The following is a 23,026-nucleotide window of genomic DNA, read 5'->3' as shown; positions in this document are numbered from 1 at the left end:
TTTGTTTTGCAAGAGCTTTAGAAACAATTACAACGAATAAATAAAGCACGTGGTTACTCAGAAGTAATCCCCACTGCATTAAGTGCAGATTGTTCCCAGGGAAGTGCGCATAGAATTGCAATCTTAAGCAGGTTTGTAGACAAACAGGAGTGTGGAGGAGCTCTTAGGTTGCACCAAAGCCTTCTGTGTCAAAGAAGATGCAACGGTCGATGAAAATAGGAATTACTCCCATGATACTAATTATTTATTGCGGTACTTGTTTTCTGTCACCATAAATAAATATTTTTTGAGGTTAAGGGTGGTACTGAACACTATTCCTACTTAGAATAGACTCAATGAAGTTAATAGACATGATAAACCCAGGTTCATTAGAAGGGGTCTACTCTGAGCAGGACTTAGTTGAATACAACCTAAAATACATTTGTAATCTCCATAAAGCTTTTCCTTCAAATACTATGCCTGGTGGGAAAGTTCTGTTGTGTTCTTGGAACCATGTTCTTTCTGTCTTTTTCCCCCTTTTAAGTGAAGTAACTAACACATAATAAAAAAAAAAATTCTCTGAAGGATAATTAATTACTTTGATTCAATGTGACCAGAGTCACCATAGAAGTGAGCTTGTTTAACTTCCCCTTCTAAGTGATCACATGCTTTTTTGAGAAAAAGAAAACAGGGCCATTCCGCATAAAAATCAGCTACAAATCCAATAGAACTGACAAGCGCCCGTTACGTTGCCCATTCCAGGCAACTGTGTAAGTTGAGTGTTGCTGACATGATCCATTTATGGACAATATTTATTTAAGGACGCGATTTCAGAGTTTCTTCAGGTCACCCATTAATTAAACAGACACAGTGGGGAAATGAATCAACAGTACATAGCATTTGTAGAATAAAATACTTTCAAGATTATGCAAGCTGAAAGACACACCTTCCGATTTGCAACACATTTTGGAAAAGGTAATATTTCTGAGTGGCTAGGCAGATTTTTGGCTTGTTGGGAAAACATAAAGTGGCATATTATAGGTATATAAATTGACTATAAAACTCACTATAACCTTTCTGACAACATACTTCAGCATTGGGAAAATACTTTTATTTTTAGAACTAAAGTGTCCTCTGAGAAAAACTGCCCTAATGATATACAAAAAGGATTGTTGATCACTGCAGAATTACTGGAGATGCCGTAGACTGAAATGAACATTTGCTCAGTCTAAAGCTGCAATATTGTCCTGTTTTGAAATATTTCTACATAAATCATAGTAACATTAGTCAGCATTTAAAATGCTACTGTGATATCCTTATATCTAGCTCCTTTTGTCCTGAGAATTTTCTAGATTGTCCCTGATCCAGAGTTTTAAAAAAGGTAAAAGAACCCCTGACAGTTAAGTCTAGTCACAGACGACTCTGGGGTTGCGGCGCTCATCTCTCTTTACAGGCCGAGGGAGCCAGCGTTTGTCCGCAGACAATTTTTCTGGGTCATGTGGCCAGCATGACTAAGCCGCTTCTGGCGAAACCAGAGCAGCGCACGGAAACGCCGTTTACCTCCCTGCCGGAGTGGTACCTATTTATCTACTTGCACTTTGACGTGCTTTTGAACTGCTAGGTTGGCAGGAGCAGGGACCGAGCAACGGGAGCTCACCCCGTCATGGGGATTCCAACCACTGACCTTCCGATCAGCAAGCCCAAGGCTCAGTCGTTTAGACCACAGTGCCACCCGCATCCCTTGATCCAGAGTTTACCAGGGGGCAAATAAAACCAACCAAACCAGGACCTGCATTTTTTCCATTTGTGTTAATTTGAACCATATTCTTAGGGTGCAATCCTCTGCACATCTTCCTATGACTAAGCCCCACTGGATGCACTGGGAGTTACTTCTTGGTAAACATGCAGTCAAGAAAGCAAAAATGCTGAAAGGTTTGTGATGGCTTGAGGCTGAATAGTACGCTGAAGTATTCTTTGCTTGCTTTCCCTGTGATTACAGATGACACTCCTCCCCCAGAACAAAAGTTTATCTAGCCCAACTTTGAGGCATGTTCTTGCAAAGAATTATGGTTTCATCCAACAGTAGATGTATTTTGATTAAGTTGTTGTTGTTTAGTCGTGCCCGACTCTTCGTGAGCCCATGGACCAGAGCACGCCAGGCACTTCTGTCTTCCACTGCCTCCCGCAGTTTGGTCAAACTCATGTTTGTAGCTTCGAGAACACTATCCAACCATCTCGTCGTCTGTCGTCCCCTTCTCCTTGTGCCCTCCATCTTTCCCAACATTAGGGTCTTTTCCAGGGAGTCTTCTCTTCTCATGAGGTGGCCAAAGTACTGGAGCCTCAGCTTCAGGATCTGTCCTTCCAGTGAGCACTCAGGGCTGATTTCCTTAAGAATGGATAGGTTTGATCTTCTTGCAGTCCATGGGACTCTCAAGAGTCTCCTCCAGCACCATAATTCAAAAGCATCAATTCTTCGGCGATCAGCCTTCTTTATGGTCCAGCTCTCACTTCCATACATCACTACTGGGAAAACCAGAGCTTTTACTATACGGACCTTTGTTGGCAAGGTGATGTCTCTACTTTTTAAGATGCTGTCTATTTGATTAAGTACCAGTTACATTATTTAGACCAGAGGTGGCTAACCAGTGGCCTTCCAAATGTTGTCAGACTCGAACTCCCATCATGGGAGTTGTAGTACAATTCCATCTTGGGAATTGTAGTACAACGTTTGGAGAGCCACAGGTACCGTATTCTGATTTAGACAAAACAATGGCAGATGAAGATTGTGCTACATTTTAGGACAGGACAGATTATGAGACAGTAAGCAAGAGTATTAAAAACCAGAGGTCAATGTGCTAATTCATCTGGCTCAAGGGTCAGCAAAATTTTTCAGCAGGGGGCCGGTCCCCTGTCCCTCAGACCTTGGGGGGGGGCCGGACTATATTTTTTTGAAGGGGGTAATATGAATGAATTTCTATGTCCCACAAATAACCCAGAGATGCATTTTAAATAAAAGCACACATTCTACTCATGTAAAAACATTAGGCAGGCCCAACAAATAACCCAGAGATGGATTTTAAATAAAAGGACACATTCTATTCATGTAAAAACACGTTGATTCCTGGACAGTCCGTGGGCCGGATTTAGAAGGCGGTTGGGCCGGATCCGGCCCTGTCTCCCCATGATCTGGCTGATAGATTTCTTTATATCTTGATCAGGAATATGGAACGAGAAATAAGTTTAGAGAACCTAAATGTGTTTTCTATCCACATTTATTTTTAATATTGCTTATTCTAATCAAGTGCATTCTATTTTAGATGTGTTGTACAGTCAGTTTTAAGGTAGGTGAGGAAGAATGAACCATTATGCATATTGGTAACATGCAACTGGCCTCAGACAAAGTAGTCTGCGATATTACAATATCTGGGGTAGTTCAAATATGAAGAATACCAATCCTGATACCAGCAATGAATACCTTTTAAATTCCCTGCAACTCTGCTGTGTTGCATCAAACACAGGATAAGAAAATGGTGAATATGTTTGCAGCTGGCGGATAACCGAGGACACACGATCTGCTTCCTGTGTATTGCAAGAAAAATGAATTCATGCATCCTTCATATGGTTAAATGTACAGCATGTGCTGTATGGGCAACTGTTTTATTTATATATTTAATTTGTATTCCCCCTTTTCAAGGTGGCTCACTGAGATCAAACAAATTCTGTAATAAAATACAACTAAAACAGCAATAGAGCACCAAGTAAAGAACATTAAAACATGCAAGTAAAACATTAATTCAATCAATCAAAGACAACGAGTTAAAACCAAGTAGGGCATATTTTGAAGTCCGTTTTAGGTCTGTCTAAATAAAAACATTTCAGGTTGCAATCCTAACCCCTGAATTCAGTAGGACTTATTTATGTGCAAACATAACTGCACAAAATTCCAAACATGAGGCTTATGATCTGTTGTTCCCTAGAACTGCCACTCCCCTTTGCCCACAAGGTTTCTTTTTGGTCTACTTATATTTTCAGCAAAACAAACTACCAAGAACACACCTGTCCATACAAAGGGATCCCCAGCTTAAGGTACTCAGTATGCATTGTGTTCTGCAACCACTTCCTAACTCCCAAGCATTATGCATCTATGCACACACCCCTCTGTGCTTTTTTTGTGCCAGCATGGATTTAGTGGCATATTAAGTTCAAATAAACAAAAGTACTTAAAAAAATTAAATACAGAATATCGTTGGTCCTCAAGGATAGAGCAACAATAAGAATTTTCCTGATTAGTGCAGCTAGCTGGTTTTCTAAGACCCCATGTAGCGCAATATATATAATTTCTCAAGGGTAGGCAAATCCCTATTGTTTATTTTATCAGCATTTAATGTCATACATGGACCTATGTTCACAGATCACATTTAAGTAAAAGTGTATTTCTTGTGGCATTGCTTCAGAATGAAAGTAGTCAAATTTCCAATTGTTTGTATATTTTGGCTAATGCCAGTTCGTTGGTACTAGATTACATTTGATTTTGAGCAACCTTCCTTCAATTCCAAAACAGCTAGCGTGAAATCCGAGTAGAGATTTCCTTGTGCTGCAATACTACTCTGATGGTTCATGTTTTGAGGATTAACCAGCTATAAACCATCTTTCATAGTTTCTGTTAAGACCGTGGTCTTCTCCAGAGACAAATGGATCAAGTATCTGCTACGTTTGGAACTGGAAATCTCTACAGGGGAAACCGTAGTCTGATTTCGAGGCTGTAAATCAATTACCCAGCGTCAGATTGGTGTGATTACTGTTGCGAAGTCATAAAGAGCAAATATGGAACACCCATACTTTTCTTTGTACACAAGGGCATTATTATTAATTATTCCTATTAAAATTGCCTATGGCTACTTGAATTATCTTGCTTGACTGCACAACATCACGAGAGCACTATTAAAAGGGAAGCTTTTAATATTTGATGAATTATTGTATTTTAATATTTTGCTGGAAGCCGCCTAGAGTGGCTGGAGTATAAATAATTGTAATTATAATTATATGAATGATGGTAAACCGGAGTCCAAGCAGCAGCTTTCCCAAGGGTTGGGCTTCCCATTGTAAATTAGGCTCAGAAAGCTACTCTAAGGAGTCCAAATTCAGCAGTGGGTTTGGGAGCAGACAAAACACAGAACTGCTGTTGAAAGGCAATTTCACGGCAGCACAGCAGGCAGAAAACCGGCAGGCGCAGCGTTTCCCCCAGGATGGCGGTGCACTGATAGGCTGCACCTGTTGAATTTCTGCCTGCCTAGACGGTGCTGAATCACGATGCTGCCAGAAGGCAGCTCTAGGCGCAACAACTGCTCAGTAAAACGGCTTTATTTTTTAAAAAAAATTCTTCACACGCTGCAGCAACTTGGCTTTGACCCCTTTATTCCTGCGGTCTGAGCTCCAGCCGCCGCGCCAAAAGAGCAAGCGCAGACTGCGAGCGAGCACAGCCCCAGCAAAAGGGGGTGAGGGGTAGCACCAAACTTCGTTATCGCGAGAATTGGCCGCGCGAGCCGGCATCAAAAGCCGTTCGCTTTCCCACTAGAGATAGGAAAAAGGTTAGAGTCGGGAGTTTCCTAAGAGCAGGAACTCCTGCCTGCTCCTCTCCTTGGCTTGGGCAGGCTTCTTCTGCTCAGCCCCACCATCATGTCCTGTGGGAATCCTCCTCCTTCGGCGCCCACAAGCGAGGGTGAGTCAAGAAAGGGGAATGGCTCTCGAAGAACAGCAATAGACTCTGAGGCCGGGCGGGCGACTCTGCACTGTGAAGTCTAGGGCGATTTAATCCTGAGAGGAGAAGCTCTGTGGAGACCCGGACCCCGCGAGACCACGGCTGGATCTCGCGAGACCTTGCTGCTCGCTTCGAAATAGGGCAGCTGCGAAACCCCGGAAGTGGCAGAAGCTGCGGCGGCTTCTCGGCACGTGAGTTCGGGGCTTTTGCCTCGCGCGGGGGAACTTCCTTCTCCCCAGCCCGGAAGTGCCCTTTAATTCTAATTATTCCTGCCTATATCTTAATGCTAAAACAATGAACAGGGCTGACTGCTGCAGTCGACACCAAGATAATACCAACCATTACCTGAGATATTGTTTGCAGGTAATGTCACCTGTAAATAAACAATAAACGTCCATTGAAAATGGCAAAAGTCGTTTCTTTCCCAAATAGGTTTAGGTTTGTGAGCCCTGCCCATGTTTCCTAAGGAGATTTAACAAACTGAAGGACGTCGTCCTCTTTCTATACTCCTCCCGAATGAAACATGCAGATGGGGACAGGTAAGTTTCTACAGAGAATTTTTTGTATTAGTGGGACTGGGGCGGGTAGGAACTAGGTACGTGCAAATAGACTAGTTATTGTCTCACCTTTATACATTTAAGCCGCTTACATACCATCTTCTCTTGTATATCGTTTACTACAAAGTTATGCCTTAACTATGCTTTCTCAGCCTATTTTTTAAATTAAATTTTCCTTGTTAATTCGGTGCAGTTCTGTTACAGTAGATTTTGACAGCTCAGTGACTAAAGGTATTTAGCAATGAAACGCCGGTTTACCGGAATGAAGTCTGAACACTGAACCACTGGTATATCACAAGAGGACTCTTTATTTACTGCGTTTGCGATTGTTCAAGATAAAATATATTTTGGAAAGAGAAGAAATGAGCACTGAACCACTGACAAGCGAACTCTTTATTTACTGTGTTTGCTGTTGCTTAAGATAAAACTGATTTGGGAAAGAAGCTTCTTTTGCCAATAGTAAGGATGCTTACTATTTGTTTACAGATAGTTGTCTTGGTGATATTATCTTGTGCATCTTAATGCTGGCTTAGAAGAAGGGTCTCCTGCATTGCCTTTGTGTGTGTTCTTGGGCTGAGGCTGCTCTAACCTGATGTCAGGGCTGCTGGGAAATCTGTGGCCCTCCAGAGGTTGCTGCATTTCAGTTGCATTTTCAGCATGGTCAGGGGAGCTGTAAGCGCAGGGCCTTGCCCTGCTTTCATGTCGTATTCATAGACATTAAAAAAGATATACCAAGAGCTCAGGCCACAAGTTTCAATATAAGGAATAGTTCCTACTTGAGAGTTGAAAAGAAAAACGTGTATATTCTGCTAAGAATAACAATTTGAAGCTGATAGTAAATTTAAACACAACGTGTAAGTACGATAGTTTTAAGTAAATTTAAACACAATGTGTAAGTACGATAGTTTTAAGGTAAAACGTTTAAGTACAGGAATAATGTAGTTTCAAATATGCAGTAATATAGTATAGAGGTACATGAAATACCAGTACACAACAATTATTTTGTACAAGTCTCAATGGCAGTCAAAAGGAGTCCATATTATATAGAATCAGAATAAGGAATAAAGAATCAAATAGGGCCGAAAAGGAGTATTCGGAGTGTGAATCAGATGTACGACTCAGTAGTGGTGACCAGGACAGGGCCCTGTTTCGGAGTAAACGCCTTCTTCAGCTGGTAATATCAAATAATATGTCAAAATAAATCAGGTTCTTCAATACCATAGATCATAAATATAATAAAGTATATAAATTCTAAAGTGTATTAACACATATCATGATATTTGGTTCCATACCTCGGTTTTTTGAGGACTATTCTTAGCAGAATATACACGTTTTTCTTTTCAACTCTCGAGTAGGAACTATTCCTTATATTGAAACTTGTGGCCTGAGCTCTTGGTATATCTTTTTTAGTGTATTCATAGACATAGCTAGGATTTATGGTTGGGGGAGGGGTTGGATAAGGTTACCAGATTTTTTTCAGTGAATCCAGGGACTCTTTTCAACTTCAGTAGGAATGATAGGATTTTGTTCGGGGACTGTCCCTGGGAAACGGGGACATCGGGTAACCTTAGGATAGGACACCCACCTGTTATCCTCCTCTGTCTGGTCTGTCTATCAGATTCAGAAGCCAAAAAATAAAATAAAAATTAACACCAGGGAGTACCTTTCCCACAGTTAACAAGTATATTTTGCAAAATTACAAAGAACACGCCTTTTCTCGTCTTATTTTCTTTTTCATTTTTTCCCTTGGATTTGCTGAAATGCTTCTCCACATTTCCTTCTCCAATTCCTCCTTTCCCCCAAATGTGGTTTTTGTGTGCGCACTCAGTAAGCATTACCCATGGAGACGCTCCCCTGCCATCATCACCCTTAGCCAGGTTTATACTCTCCGCAATGTACCGAATGACTGTTCTAGGGTACAAGGGGAGCATGGCTGAGCAAGAGAGATGAGCAGAACCTTTTCTGTGATAGGATAAAGGATTTCTGCCTCTTTTACTATGTCCAGCTCTTTCAACTGCTGCGTTTTTTCTCCTTCCACATGGTGTACCATAGTCCCTCACTCAGTCGGGTTGCCAGTTGCATCGCTAGAATGTGCCACAACGTCATCCAAGTGACTTCAACAAACATTTCAGTTTCAAATATTATGATTATTTCTACTTTTAGTTAAGTGTTTACTTGATGGAGGGGGGCAGCTGCCTCCCCCTGCCCCCTGGCTGCGCCCATGGTCCTATTGGTTCAGAACACATAAAAGAAAGCACTTCTTCACACAGCGCATAGATAAACTTTGGAACTTGCTCCCGCAAGATGCAGTGATGGCCACCAGATTGGATAGCATCAAAAGAGGATTAGATAAGCTCATGGAGGCTATTGGTGGCTACTAGCCATGATGACTATGCTAATGCTGCTGAATGCCAGTTGCTGGAAACCACAGGAGACGAGAGTGGTCTTGTGCTCGGGTCCTGCCTGAGAGTTTTTTACAGGCATCTGGTTGGCCACTGTGAGAACAGGATGCTGTTGGCTTGATCCAGCAGACTCTTCTTACGTTCTTACATTTACTGTCCAGAGGATGTGGTTAATGAGCGGCCTATAAATACCAATAAACAAATAATAGTCTTCAGCTTCTGCTCTCTTTCCTGCCACCTGCTGCTCTGCTGATACAGTGGTACCTCGGGATACATACGCTTCAGGTTACAGACGCCGCTAACCCAGAAATAGTGCTTCAGGTTAAGAACTTTGCTTCAGGATGAGAACAGAAATTGTGCTCCAGCGGTGCAGCGGCAGTGGGAGGCCCCATTAGCTAAAGTGGTGCTTCAGGTTAAGAACAGTTTCAGGTTAAGAACGGATCTCCAGAAGGAATTAAGTACTTAACCCGAGGTACCACTGTAATTGAGTCAGTTTAGTCACACACTAGCCCCTTTCTCAAGAGATGTTTAGGCTGCAGCTCACTGCACGCTTACCTGGGCCAAAGTCCCTTTTCATTTATTTTTTTTATAATAATATTTTATTGGATTTTAACAAAACAGAAAAAAAGTTTACAAAATCTTAAACAATAAATTCAACACAAAAAACATAGAAAAAACATAGAGAAGAAAAACAAAAAAGAAAAAAAAACAAGAAAATCAAAAATCTCTCTTTTCAATTTCTCACCATTTTTCCCTTTTTAACTTATTTTCCTGACTCCCTCCCACCTCCCTCTTTGTATTCCAATTAACGATATGTTCAGCAAATTCATACCTCTTATCTTACCCTTGATTATATATCCCCATATAATATCCTCATATTTTCATTTATAATCAAACCGTTTTTGCCAATTCTTATTTCACCTTATTACTCAAACCACTTTTTTTTACGATAATTCCATTAATTTCATTAATTTTATCTTGTCCTCAAATCATTAAACTTTCAAAATTTAAACTAAATTTTGCTAGAGCCGATTACATCCTTTCCCACATCTTTTAATATTTCATTAGTATTATACTAATTCCATAATTATAGATTAATTACACAAGACATTTCTCATTCTAGATTAGTCCAGCGCCCCTTTTCCTGGTTCACGGCAATGTCAGTCCATATATCATTATGTCCTTATCAGTCAGGTGTCCTGATATCAGAGGCCCTCAAATCATTTCCAAGCCCCTTCTGTAAGTTTTCTTGTTCCTGTATGTAGCTACATACATCCTTGATCCCTGTTGAGTTCTTTCGCCTTTCCTTCTCTTTCTCCTTGGGGGTCCAATCACCGGGTGATTCCGTACAGTAACATTCTTCCTTTCCTTTTCTCCAATTGTCCAATTCCCCGGTGTTGCACTCCCCAGTGTTTAGTTTGTAATCCAAGACGTAATTGTTCAAAAAAAATTCTTCCACTCGTTTCACAGTCCCACCAAAGATAAAAATTTTCTTAAATCCAAAGTTTGGCCAGTGTCCTCCAAAATCCATCCTCTGTATCTCCATCTTTCTCTGACCTTGCAGTTGCCCTATTGAATCTGTCTCCTGCATAGATTGTTGTACAGTTTCTGTAGCTGCATTTTCCATTGGCACCTCTTTACTGACTTTAGCTGCTGTATTGTCCCTCTTTTGATTCATCAAAATCATTTTCTCCTCCAGCTGTCGCAGCCCATCATATATTTTGTTCAGAGCAGATAAGACTTCCTCTCTATTCATTTCTGTCAAGGTCAGGGAGCTGGTCCCACGATCTAATTTTCCCTGATACAATGTGCTATTTATAACTGAAAAACAGGCACACTGGCTGGCTTCCTCTAGGGGGTGTAGTTACTTTTTGGCATCCATCTTTAAATTGTATCCAACAAGGAAAAATTCCTTTCGATTTCCAGATACTTTATTTCCTTTCAATATAAAACAAACAGGCAGAAAGCGGCTTTGGAATTATTTTTCCCTTTTCCAATTCTGTATATCAGTTTTTCTATTTTCAATTTGTAAATATCACCGACCGTTTCTTTCCTTCTTTCCTGCCATTCCGTCCCCAGGTTAGGGACAGTGGAAACTTATTTTCTTAAATTTCTCTCTGCAGGCTTAAAAAGTCAAATTTTCCCCCCTTTCCTCCTGCTGTCAAGGGGGGTTTTGATGGTTAAAAATGCAGGAACCTTCAGGCTATCTGTTTTCCCGGCTTTTAGCTTGTAAAATCTTTGCTTTGATCTTTATACAAAGGACGGGAGGTGGACTTCCTTTTTACACCTTCCCGCTTCAGGTCAAATTCCAGGCTGTATTTTCATGCAAAATTTTCAATTGTCCTACTCACGGGTTGTTGTTTAGAATCCGAATTGTCATAGGAAGAAGGACAACGCTCTCCGACAACAGCTGTGCAGCATCGCTTCGCAGAGATAGCGATTGACTCTCAGCACCACACCAACCCCCGTCTCCTCCGGAGCCCTTTATAGGGTTCCTTTGCCAAACGGGGGGGGGGGCGCAAACGGTGCCCGCCGAGTCCCAGGTCCGCAGGCTTCTTCCGCCTGCGGTTTTTAAAGGGTCCCCACTTCGCTGCAGCGGTAGGACCCGATTTCCACGGAGCTGTCTCCCTCTGAGTTAGAGGGAATCCGCCATTGTCGGAGGCACCGCCTCCAGGAAGTCCCCAAAGTCCCTTTTCAGGGCATCAAACTGTCAGCATTTTATACTGATTTCCTGCAGATTGGTATTTCATGAAGAACCCCACTTCAGCTATGCTTGTCACCTTTAAAAAAAAAAAGAATTATAATTATAGTTGAGGGGGAGACTTTTTGTCCTAAGTGCAGAGCACTTACTCCCTCTCATAGGGATGTAGGAGAAGAAGGGCTGGTCTCTTAGCTTGATATGATGCCTCACCTGAGATCTCCTAAAGCCTGGATGACTAACCCGAATCCCTGCAGAAGATGCTCGACTACAACTGTTGATTGCGTGTCAAGACGCCGCAGCCACCCCCTCGTTGGGAAATAACAGACACAAGGACACGGATATTAGGTTTATGTTATTGGGCAAATTTGGGCACAACTTTATCGAATTACAGAATGTGAGCAGTATTGGCTTAGGGATTGATTGGACCTGACTATATCTGACTCCTGCCCGATGTGCAGGAAGTCTGGTAAGGGTAAACCACCGGATGGAGGGGCCCTGTCAATGCAGACCAACTCAAGCTCCCCCTGGTGTTCCCATCGGGGTCGTGTCATGGCCCTAGCCTCTGACCCGGGCTTCGAACAAAATCAGTACCCCCGGATTCCTTTAACGGAATACCCTTAAGCTTGGAGGGGCAGGTGATGGCCACAGCTCCCCTCCCCCCACAAGGTCAAACAATGCCTAACCGCAACCCTAACAAAGTTGTGATGATTGCTACGAGGTAGGCGAAAACCAAATGGCCTGTGCCAATTTGCCAAGTGGAAAAAATCCTACCAGGCCCCTCAACAGGTGACCAACCGCAGTCCGTAGCAAGGCCAGTGCCTAAATCCTTCAAAATAGGGAGGAAGGGCGGGTGATTGAGGAAGTGAGCCAAAGCAGAAGCCCTCCAGCTCGCTCCTCCGATTTAAACAGACCTGGCCACACCCCCCCGGCCAGCGGATTGGCCGGCCGGGCTCTGATGTGGCCGGGATTCCCTGGGCAACGGGGAACAAAGTCCCCCGCCCCCGGTGGGGAGTGGGTGGCCACGCGGTCACCGCAACTCCTCCCACAGCTGTCAACTGTCCCTTATTTGGCGGGAAACTCCCTTATCCCAGCGCCATGTCCCACTGCTGTCCCGGATTGATGATGTCCCTTAAATTTCCCGGGTTTCATGCTCGCCTGGCTCGGGAGGGAAGCAGCGGCTCAGGGTCCTCCGCCGCGAGAGAGAGCACGTGCACGAGCTGCCGTGTCTCTGTCTTTCCCTTTTCCCCCTCAGGGGCGTGTCGTGAGGAGACGGGTGGCGGCGGGCGGGCAGGCAGCCCCTCTCTTGCGAGGCTTCTGCCGCTCTGCCAGGGGTAGCCAGAGGTGGCGGCGGATGAGGAGGCGGCCTGAGGGAGGAGGAAGAGGAGGGGAGGGACGCAGAAGGGCAGCGCTTCAGCGGCCGCGGCAGCGCCGCAACCACCTCATGCCGGGCTCGCGGGCGAGAGTCCTCTCCCTCCCTCCCTGTCTCTTGGGCGGGGGAGGGCCGATGGAACTCCTTGTGCCAGGACGACGGCAGCCCTGACGTGCATAAGCTAAGCAAAATCCCTTATTTTGGCTGCTGATCCCTTATTTTCGAGGCTGCTGGTCCCTTATTTTCAAATCTGTAAGTTGACAGCTGTGACTCCTCCCCATTGGGAAGTGGAGTGGATCTGCTGGCCATACTGGCTGGGGCTGATGGCAGCTGGAGCCCAGCAACATCTTGAGGGACACAGTTTTCCCCCCTCCCCTAAAGTGAAAAGTACAGTTAGCTCAATGTGGTTCTTTTTTCCAGCAGGAGATGCCATTATTTGGGACACAATGTTATGATAGCATTTGTTTCGGGTGTTCCTTTATGGAGGTTAATCGTATGTTCGAAATGTCGGTTGATGATACTTGCCTTTTATCTTGTTAATACTAATTTTTTGCTTATGCTTGTTTCTTGTCTCCCTTTCAGTTTTATAGGTATTTGGGGATCCGTGCTTATCTATAACTAAGAATGTGTGATGATTTGGCAGGTGGGTGATTTTTCTGTTACCTTGAAGAGAACAGTGTTAGGATGCGTCTTGATTTTTGCAGGACTAATTTAAAACAGTTTGCATCCCAACTTTATGTGGGTTTATTCAGAAAAAAAAATGAATAGAATTTAATTAAGTACACTCCACTGAATTTCATTCAGGTTGAAACACTGTTTTTGTTGTATGTGATTTTTAACAGGCAGATGGCAAGTTGGAGATAAATGTCTTGCTCCTTTTCCTGAAAATGAGAAGCTTTGTGAAGCCACAATAACATCCTTGGAAACAGATGAAAATGGGAATTCTTTTGCAGTTGTATCTTTTAGGGGCTCTCAAGGAAAGAAAATACTAGTAGCAAAACTCTGTAGTATCAAAACCAGTAAATGTGCCCCGAAGAACTTAATATTTGATGATGAAGATTTGGAGAAGCCTCATTTCCCTGGCAGAAGATTTCCCTCATCTGCAGTTGACTATGAGTTGTCTAAGGATGGAGATCGGATCCCATATACAATTAATCGATACCTACGTGATTATCAAAGAAAAGGGGCCCTGTTTTTATATGGACACGCTGTTTGTGGTAACGGGTGCATTCTTGGAGATGACATGGGCCTTGGAAAAACAGTACAGGTATCTTACCTCCTCTCTGCTATTCTAAGGACAAAAATGTGTTGATGTCTGGAGCAGAGTAAAGAATTGGCTGAATTTTGCGAGGATCTCTTGTGTTCATGATGATTTGTGCTCGTGATGATATTGGGAACTCACAAATTCTGTTGAGTTGCCAGTCATTTGAATGATTGTTGTTTCCTGCTTTTAGTGGTTCCAAGTTTTCGCTAGGGGCTGCCATCTCTGTTTGCTCCGCTCATCAAGCCCTCTTACCCCTTTGTCAACTCCCCCTCCTTCATACCTGGCCAACCCTTTACACCTGACCCTTAGCATCTCAGCTGTGTCTTTGCCTATCCACCCCCCTTTGGTGAAATTCAACATTGTGTTTAGTCTGTGCCAAGTATTGCAGCTTGTCAGGTGGAACCCTTTCCTCTCCAGAGGGGGAGGACAGGGGCGAAAAACCCATTGCGTGAACTTGTGAGGACAACTAAATTTCTCCTGCCCCTTGATTTGTTCTGCTTCTTAGTATTGTGTTTGTCTGTAGCTGCTTTGATAATATTTATACCTAGGTTTCATAATTAGATAATTAACGAAACGAAACTTAGTAAGCCACAGCCACGTTCCCCCCCCCCCCCAGTTTTTCTCTCCTCAGTTGTGAGGCCTTTAGATGCTTCAGGTGATTAAAAAACCCCTCTAGAAAGAATTACGCTAATGATATTAATGAGAAAGTTGGGAGTCCATTCTTCTGTCCTGACCATGATATTTGATAAACCTGGAAGGCAAACAGATGGTGAGACTGGAGTGAGGTCTTTAATTTTCCAGAATTGTCACAAAGTGGGAAATAACTTAAGACAGTGATCATGAGTATACAGTCTCTATGCTTCCTTTTAAAAACAAGGCTGATTTCCTCTTGCTTTTTTTATATTGCCTGTTGGGGAATTTTATTACACTCTTTCCCAGACGCTGGTATATACCACTGATTGCAAAATGACAGTATGTGAGGAAAGATAGACTGTAAAAATGCTTTCTTGTCAGCGTGGGGAAGGAAGCCTGCAACATTATTTTCTCAGAATGGCAATTCATTCTTTCACTCCAAGGATGAAATAGCACTCTGCTGTGTGAGACATCCAGGGATTAACTCCAGACTGGTTTTATTCTACAGCTTCTTTCCATAATTTATCACTTTCTCTTTTTTAAAAAAAGTTTCCATGCATGGCTTGCCACCTATTTTGTGTGTCATTATGCTTGATAATAGCAGTGGTTCAGGATGAGAACCAGGAATCCAATTAGAAGCATCTTTTTCACAACAGTTTGAATTTCATTGTAAGCTGGAAGTGGATATGTGGACGAATATTTTATTTTCTTTTTAAAAGTATTTTTCATGGAATTTTATCCACATTACCCAAATAAAATAAAACTTCATGAGACAAAAAACCAAGCTGAATCCAAACCAAGGCTGGCATGGGATATTACATTTACAAGAACAAATGATAAAGTTGGTTAATGGATGAATATTTTAAACTTGCCTGTTTTTTTCCCATCCTGGTCACCTAGCTGAACAGTACAATTCTGGTTTAAGCAGGACTACTTTGTGAATGTGATTAATGTAATATTGACTTTTAATTCTATAACAAGCTAAGGCCATCATTGCATGTAACTAAATTAGTGAAATCAAAGCAAGTGCTGCAAATTGACTTATACGGGTCATTTTCTGTGCCTACATGGATCTCTTTATAGCAAGGGTGGGGAATCTGTGATGCTTGATCTATTTTTGGGTTCCAGCTCCCATCCACCCCAGCCAGTGTGGCCAAGGGTCAAGGGGGATAGGTGCTGCAATCCACCGTCTGGAGGGCTACTGTTTGCTACCCTTTATTTATATGCTGCCCATTCCATCTTGGGACTTGCATTAGAACTGGACCTCTGGTGGCTCCAGATGCCCTGGCTCTGATTCTGCCAGGAAGAATGAGTCCTGTGTATCAATAAAAGGAGTGAGACTCTCCTGGCAGAAGAGGTTGGACTCCCTGTTACACTTGCCAGCACAAATTACTTTCATTTGTTGTCAGGAGGACTCTCCTTTCTGCAACCCGCACATTTTAGGAAGGGCTAGTTGGCACATGTTTCCTCATCTTGAGAGCTGGAGACTCTGTGACAGATGAAGAGTGTTTTGGGTCCCTTCGCTTGCTTAGCTGTGGGATGCTGTACAGTGGTACCTCGGTTTAAGTACTTAATTCGTTCTGGAGGTCCGTTCTTAACCTGAAACTGTTCTTAACCTGAAGCACCACTTTAGCTAACGGGGCCTCCTGCTGCCGCCGCGCTGCCGGAGCACGATTTCTGTTCTCATCCTGAAGCAAAGTTCTTAACCTGAAGCACTATTTCTGGGTTAGCTGAGTCTATAACCTGAAGCGTATGTAACCTGAAGCATAAATAACCTGAGGTACCACTGTTTTTAGTTGTAGCAGTGGGGCTGGCTGAGGTTCCGTTGAGATTCCTTGTCTCTGGAGTCCTGAGGCAGTGTATCTATATGAGTTCTGAGAAAACAAGTCTTAGCAAACTGTCTTTCCCATTTGTTGTGAATCTTAACTGCTTATTTGTGGAAAAGGCTGTTTCACCAGTTGAACCATCGTCAAATTCCTACTTGTTCCCACAGTTCTTTGGATATGTGAACAGAGATAGGTAGTCTTCTGCTGTGCGTCAGAGTTTTGTTCGGAGTGCGATTTGGTTATTATTTTCCCTTTCCTAAACACTTCAAATTGCGTTTCTTTCTAGGTTATTTCCTTTCTGGCTGCAGTGCTGCACAAAAAGGGGACACGTGCAGATATTGAAAATAACATGCCTGAATTTTTGCGAAGAACTATGAAAAAAGACATGCCATCTGCTCCAAAGAAAGTAAGCTTAGGGGCATCTTGAAGATACAACAGTACAAACCATTTTTAAATGGAGATATGCTTTATGTATGTGAGGTTCTATGGACCACAATTACACAGCGTGACCCCCGCAGTATATTATAGAATATGGTGGTGGTTGTTGGTGGCATGGAGAACTCTGATCCATAGGCTTCTTCAACTCCTGTGATAATTGAAGGACCATTTGCTGACCCTTCCAGTAGCTTGGAAAATAATTGCACTTGCCTGGAAAACATTTTTTGTGACCCCAATAGAGCCTAAGCAATCTCAACAGGCTTCAGATAATTTAAGTGGGCTCTTGGTTCCTAACAAGCAGCTGAAGGGGGATATGTTTCACTTCCCCATTAATATACAGGTGGATTCTTCCACCTTCTTGCCTCTGTACTTCTCACCCCTAGTTGGGCTGGCCTTCGCCATGACACTTCTAGGTTCTGCTTCCTGGCCTTCCTTTTGTTCCTACCTCTTTCTTAGTCAGCTGTGTTAAAATCCCTAGGTGCTTGGTAACAGGACGCAGACAGATCTTCCTCCCCTGCTTTGAGAGGGTGACTTTCCAAGGTTGATATAAATTAAAAGCAGTGGCTTTTGAGGATTCCACCTCCATCACCACCAAGAGTCCTCTCTCAAAGTTTGCTTGTCACCAGATTTTGGCTAGGAGCCAACTGACACTCTTTGACTGTCGGCATTCCCTTGCCATCTGTTCTTCCCCTCGTTTTGGGGATTTTCCAGGTTTGCTCCAAGTAGGCATGCTTAAAACTTGCATATTCCTGAGCAAAAATGGGGAGAGGGGTGTTCCGTCAACTGGCAGGCCTCCGTATGGGCTGCTTCAGGCCTCAAGGGATTCAAATTACATAAACTTGCCATAGAAACAAGATGGTGGCTACATTGAAAGAAACTCTTCTGGCTGGGTCTTAATGAGCTTGAGGGACCTTTTTTTCTGGGTTTCTCGTGCTGTGCCATGCCCAGGCAAGCTGAAAAGTATAGGATAGCATAGGAATATTAGCAGTGTGGGGGTTTTGTGCTCAGACGCAGCTTGTATGTATTCAGCACCTTGTATCTGTTCAGAAACCACATCACATTCTTCTTTCCAGCCTTTCCTGATTGTGGCTCCCCTTTCTGTCCTGTATAATTGGAAAGATGAATTGGATACCTGGGGCTATTTCAAGGTGATAGTTCTGCATGGCAATAGAAAGGACTACGAAATGAGTCGAATCAAGCAGGGGAAATGTGAAGTCGCACTAACAACATATGAAACCCTTCGCCTTTGTTTGGATGACCTTAACAGGTAACACAATTCTAAAAATTACCTCTACTGCAGACAATGAGTGTGGGGTTGTTGTTGTTGTTGTTGTTGTTGTTGTTGTTGTTGTTGTTTTATATCCTACAGGTACTCTTGCAATCCCAGGACACCAAATGCCTGAAACCTTTGGGAGAAATAAGAGAAAATGCATTGAGCATATATATTGTGGCTGTAATCCTATGCACACAAGTTGTCAGTGGTTCCATTGCAAACTGTGGGGCTTAATTTTCAATTAAACATGCATAGGAGAATGAAAATGTCTTCAGCTGCATTGCAGAAATATATGCGCAAAGGGGAAATGGTCAAATTTTTGCTTGGAGTGGAGAAATACTTCTCTAGAGTTTTTTAATTGCAACGAGTGACATTTGATGAAGTCTTGGGCAGGGAACATTTTGGCAACCACCAGTCAGTGGGAGGGTGTAGGGAAAAGGGCTGTAGCCAAAAACACCACTCTCACTCTAGGCAAGCTTCAGTAATGTAATAGAACCATGATATTTCTGAAATGTGAAACATTTAGCGCTTTTATTAAATGCTAGCCCTGTTTCTTCATGTAATTTTGAAAACTTTATTCAGTAGACTGAGCACCAACCCTAACCTCTCCCTTAAAGTATGAATCACTCTGAAATGAATTCTTGCTGGATGGCAAATAATGTATTGTACTTGGTTTAATCTCCCGACCATCAGTTCTAAGTCATTCCGAATTGGTGCGATCAAATGTTATCTAGCTGTGCCTGTAGCTGTTAAGTTATGGCTCTTATGGACTTCTTTGGATAATTACAAAATCCCAGCTGAAAGTTATATTCAGTTTCTCTCCCTGTCTCCCTTCAAAGATATATCCTTTCTCCCTAATACAGAAATCAGTTCTTTTCTCTTGCTGTTTGTAAGGAGTGTCAAGAATTTCTCTGTAGGTACAAGTAAGCAGGAAAGTCTGGTCACAGTCAGTTGGCACAACCCAGTCAGATGGGTGGCAAGCAAGCAAATAAATTATCTATCTATCATCTCTATCTATCTATCTATCTATCTATCTATATCTATCTATCTATTCCCAGGGAAAGACAAGCCAGGTCTCTCTGATCAAGCCAGATACCTGGGCATCTCCAAATGGGCCCTGCTGGCTGACCTAAGACCATATTAGTTGTTCTGCAAGCTTGCAAGTACTATACTTCACTTGGCACCAGTTCCCTGAGGCGTGGACAATGTTGACTTAAAAGGCCCTTGTCCAGTTCTGTCAGTACTGACATCTGTGCTTGAGGGGATGTCAATGGGTGCTTCTCTCTGAGAAAACCAAACATGCTATGTGCACAGGCCAAGGAGGCTCAGGGGAGAGATTGAATCCCATGAGTGGAATGGTCTGTATTTTCCCCTTATCTGTTTCTTCTTCAAGCTTGTATGAGGGGCTGGGTTTGGGGGGTCATCATCGTCATCCATATAATTTATTACCACCAAATTTCTGAGGGTAGTGGAATAGCCAAAAGGGGGTTTGTAGGGAAAGTGAGGTATGTGGGGCTTGAGCCATGACAAACATTAATATGGAGCATAGATGGGAGGGAGTGCATTGAAACTTTTTTTTTTTAACTTTTCAGCTACATTTTTAAAAAAACTTGCTGTATTTTTTATCCCCCCTCCTTTTTTTGTTTTGATACTCGGTACTCTCATTCTCCCAGAACCATGGAAAGTTCAGTCTTGAGTGTCATTGTTTTGCATAATATGGGAAACCTCATTGGCAAGAGCTTATGAAATAATATATTTGGAGGATTTAGGGAGACTCTCATAATTTCTGGTTGTTTTCCCAGCTTAGAGTGGTCGGCTGTCATTGTAGATGAAGTGCATAGAATCAAGAATCCGAAATCACAAATAACCCAGACCATGAAGGCGTTAAAGTGCAAGGTTCGATTGGGACTTACTGGGACGATTCTGCAGAACAACATGAAGGAACTTTGGTGTGTCATGGACTGGTAAGCACAATAAAAGTGAAGCTTGCAAGTATAGGTTGAACACTCATTCACTGTTGATGCCATTCTATTATTTATCTACATGCACAGATGGTGTTTTTGCACAGTGTTTTAGTTATGGCACGACCAGTTTTCCAATATTACATTTCAGTCCATCTTAGGGGTACATCCTTGGGTATTTAGAAAATGAACGTATTTAAAAGTATGCATGGGAATTTAGATAGCCAGCAGCTGGAACACAACAGCAGACAGAGAATCTGGATCTTTGGTTGTAGAATCCTACTGGATATGTGAGTGCTGGAGTGACACACAAGAAATCACAGCAGATGGAAGAAAGAGGTCACAACAAGAATGACAATATGTCTACTGATTTTTTCCTGTCTCTTAGGGCTGTACCGGGACTTTTGGGTAACGAAGCACGATTCAAGAAGGAATTTTCTGATCCAGTAGAACATGGTCAGAGGCACACTGCAACCAAAAGAGAACTAGCAACAGGTCGAAAAGCAATGCAGAGGCTAGCTCAGAAAATATCTCGCTACTTCTTAAGGCGTACAAAAGCTCTTATAAACGATCAGTTGCCCAAGAAGGAGGACAGAGTAAGAATGATCAGCTACAATAAATTTGTCTATAGCTTTTCAATGTGGATTTAATGAAATTTGGCGCTGTGGTGTAAACCACTGAGCCTTGGGCTTGGCGATCAGAAGGTCGGTGGTTCGAATCCCCGTGATGGGGTGAGCTCCCGTTGCTCGGTCCCAGCTCCTGCCAACCTAGCAGTTCAAAAGCACATCAAAGTGCAAGTAGATAAATAAGTACCACTCCAGTGGGAAGGTAAACAGCGTTTCCGTGCTTCTCTGGTTTCGCCAGAAGCGGCTTGGTCATGCTGGGCGCATGAACTGGAAAAAACTGTGGACAAACGTTGGCTCCCTCAGCCAGTAAAGCAAGATGAGCGCCACAACCCCAGAGTCGTTCGCGACTGGACTTAACTGTCAGGGGTCCTTTACCTTTACCTTACCTTGTAGACATCTGGGGTGGGTGGGAGATCCACCCTGTCTTTTGCATGTGGGAATGCACATGCCCAGCGGTGTTTGTGCACTGGACTGGGGCTGTGAGGTGCAGTTATGGGAAATCCATTTGCTGTTAGCGGTGCTCTGCAAATACATAAGCATGAATGGGTCTAGAGAAGGACTGAATTGTCTCCTTGATTGCTAAAATGTTTTTTTCTAGTAATTTTAGTATTGTGAGTCAGTGTAAGGAAAGGATCAAATACTGCTGTTAAGCAATATTGTTTTTGTCATTAGCAATTTTTCTCAATATACGACTTTCCGCAGACAAATGATTTTTCACATCTAACCTTTCATATTTTGTCCAGAATTTGTAATTACAAGCCCAAATAACCCCCATAGCTCAGTCTGCAAGCTTAACGTCTTCAGTTCCCATGCAAAAATTTGTTAATGGTCCGGAGTTCTGAAGATGTATTCATTTAAAAGACTAGTGAGAGGCTTTTTGCTCTCATACTTTCTTTTCTTCTGATATATGCATGTAAAAACCTAATTGAATTGTTAAATGGAAAAAGACTGCCTGGGCTTGGCATTACCATCGTGAAAGAGTGCATGCATTTCACTTGTCTTGCCTTGTACGTTGAGCATAAGAGTACATTTTAGAGAATACACAATCACACATACTTTTAATAAAGATGCACATTTGTCTGCTGCTTTTCCTTCCTTATTTATACCTACCTTTTAGCCAAAGCCTGTAATAATACAGTCTAAACTGGGCTTTCTAAAGAGAAGATTAACAGCAATGCCACTCGGTTGCCTTTAATCTTGCAGCTTTCATTTCATTTCATTCTCTTGATAATGTGAGTATATGTTCAAGATACTTTTGGATTATTATAGCACAGCGTGGTGCTGCTGCTTTGTGGGTGGCCTAAATTCAGGAGTGATCCTGGGACTTCTGCATCCTGCTGGTTGAGACCAAAAGATGTCATGGAGATGCCACCCATGGTCTTTGAGAGGAAGGATAAAGTTTGTCATACCACTGTACAGAGCCCCTCCCTCCTACATCAGCAATTCAGAATGTCAATGGATATCTAAAGTGCTGGCTGTTTCCCTTTATCCCCTTTGTCTGCATTAGTGTTCTGCAATAGTATGTGCCAGGAAATGGCAAAATAGATCTTTTAAGAGCTTCGAAATCTTTGTAGCCTTACACTGATGCATTTTGAGTCCTTTCCCCTCCTGCACATACTGGTTGCAGATTGAGAAGGATTGCCACAATTTAACTTTCATATTCGTAACAGATTGTGTCATTTAAATCTAAGATATTAGCCAACGACACCCCCCCCCTTTTATATGGTGTTAAAGTTTGCAACATTGCAACAACAATGAAACATCGCGTTGAGTTGGGCTGTGCCTGTCACAATCATTATCTTCTTGCAATTGTTCATAATAGCTTAACATTTTTTATTTGTGGTGTTTTCTTTCCCCCGTTTTGCATTTTATCCTGCCAGATGGTTTATTGTTCTCTGACCGAGTTCCAGAGAGCTGTGTATAAGACTGTGCTGGAGACAGAGGATGTGCAGTTGGTGCTGCGAGCAGGGGAGCTGTGCAGCTGCAACAGTGGCCGCAAAAGGAAATATTGCTGCTACAAAGTAAGATGTTTGGACAGGTTTGTATTGTATTGCCAAGTTCCCTCTCAATGTGCAACTGGCGCACTCTGCTTCCATGCCGACTTTTCATGGATCTGAAAGTGGGGCACAGACGATGGATACAATGTGGCATAGAACTCACTTACTCATCCCTCTGGCAATCTAGGTTTTTGGATTCCCAGTACAGTGGTACCTCTGGTTGTGAACAGGATCCGTTCCGG

General features: G+C 42.8%; 1 protein-coding gene across 8 annotated transcripts in view; it reads left to right on the top strand.

Moving 5' to 3' along the window:
• Nucleotides 1–5,855: 5,855 nt before the first annotated feature.
• Nucleotides 5,856–23,026, top strand: part of ERCC6L2 (ERCC excision repair 6 like 2) — a 59,242-nt gene continuing 42,071 nt past the window's right edge. For 2 of the 8 annotated variants that reach the window (XM_083576488.1, XM_083576484.1), the window contains exons 1-8: nt 5,859–6,100; nt 13,349–13,409; nt 13,609–14,033; nt 16,776–16,895; nt 18,001–18,194; nt 20,003–20,164; nt 20,550–20,757; nt 22,668–22,808. In XM_083576488.1, the coding sequence (XP_083432614.1) occupies nt 13,391–13,409; nt 13,609–14,033; nt 16,776–16,895; nt 18,001–18,194; nt 20,003–20,164; nt 20,550–20,757; nt 22,668–22,808 (1,269 nt within the window). In that variant the 5' untranslated portion in view covers nt 5,859–6,100; nt 13,349–13,390. Of the gene's footprint in view, nt 6,277–13,348; nt 13,410–13,608; nt 14,034–16,775; nt 16,896–18,000; nt 18,195–20,002; nt 20,165–20,549; nt 20,758–22,667; nt 22,809–23,026 lie in introns of all 8 variants that reach the window. The other 6 variants (XM_083576485.1, XM_083576486.1, XM_083576489.1 and 3 more) reach the window with 5 other exon arrangements.

This window comes from Podarcis filfolensis, assembly GCF_964270895.1.
Source record: "Podarcis filfolensis genome assembly, chromosome: 11".
NCBI lineage: Eukaryota > Metazoa > Chordata > Lepidosauria > Squamata > Lacertidae > Podarcis > Podarcis filfolensis.
This window is presented reverse-complemented; position numbering and strand designations above follow the sequence as displayed.